Below are 812 nucleotides of genomic sequence, written 5' to 3' on the forward strand. Positions count from 1 at the left end.
AGTGTTTGATGTCCTTGAAAAGCTTGGAGAAGGGTGTGTATTAACGTTATACTTCTTAAGTGATGTTGTATGCATAAGTTTTGTTTAAAAATTTCATATAATGACTTTTGTTTTTTTGGTTCAGATCATATGGCAGTGTTTTTAAAGCCATTCACAAGGAATCAGGCCAGGTTGTGGCCATTAAACAGGTTCCTGTCGAATCAGACCTCCAGGAGATCATCAAAGAGATCTCCATAATGCAGCAATGTGACAGGTAAAACAGCTTAATATTGAATAAAGAGTAACGTTTTACTAAACTCTCTAAAATGAATCTCTAAATGAAACATTCCCAACACTGCAGTTGCTGTTTTCTTGTATTTTAACAGTCCTTATGTGGTGAAGTACTATGGCAGCTATTTCAAGAATACAGATCTGTGGATTGTGATGGAGTACTGTGGCGCTGGATCGGTGTCTGATATCATCAGACTGCGCAACAAAACAGTAAATACAAAACAACTGATGTAAATACATTACAGAACTTCATTGCATGGTTAATAACACCAACATTGTTTTATTTTTTCTCTCTTGACAAGCTCACCGAAGATGAGATTGCCACAGTCCTCAAATCCACCTTGAAAGGTCTGGAGTATCTCCATTTCATGAGGAAAATCCACAGAGACATCAAAGCAGGGAATATTCTCCTCAACACAGAGGGCCATGCTAAACTAGCTGATTTTGGAGTGGCTGGACAACTTACCGTGAGTATTGAAACTATCTTGGCTTAATGTAGAACTTGCATAAACTGCTAGTTAAAGGTTTGAACATTGCTCAAC

The 812-nt window shown here is 37.7% G+C and overlaps 1 protein-coding gene across 1 annotated transcript in view; it reads left to right on the plus strand.

Annotated features, from left to right (window-relative positions):
• Positions 1 to 2: 2 nt before the first annotated feature.
• Positions 3 to 812, plus strand: part of LOC107579303 (serine/threonine-protein kinase 3-like) — a gene marked incomplete at both ends in the record, with an annotated part of 2,551 nt that continues 1,741 nt past the window's right edge. The window contains 4 exons of the mRNA XM_016265148.1: positions 3 to 33; positions 125 to 253; positions 366 to 480; positions 573 to 737. Coding sequence (XP_016120634.1) covers positions 3 to 33; positions 125 to 253; positions 366 to 480; positions 573 to 737 — 440 coding nt within the window. The remainder of the gene's footprint in view (positions 34 to 124; positions 254 to 365; positions 481 to 572; positions 738 to 812) is intronic.

This window comes from Sinocyclocheilus grahami, unplaced genomic scaffold (assembly GCF_001515645.1).
Source record: "Sinocyclocheilus grahami isolate Dianchi unplaced genomic scaffold, SAMN03320097.WGS_v1.1 scaffold16398.1, whole genome shotgun sequence".
In the NCBI taxonomy this organism is placed as follows: Eukaryota; Metazoa; Chordata; class Actinopteri; order Cypriniformes; family Cyprinidae; genus Sinocyclocheilus; species Sinocyclocheilus grahami.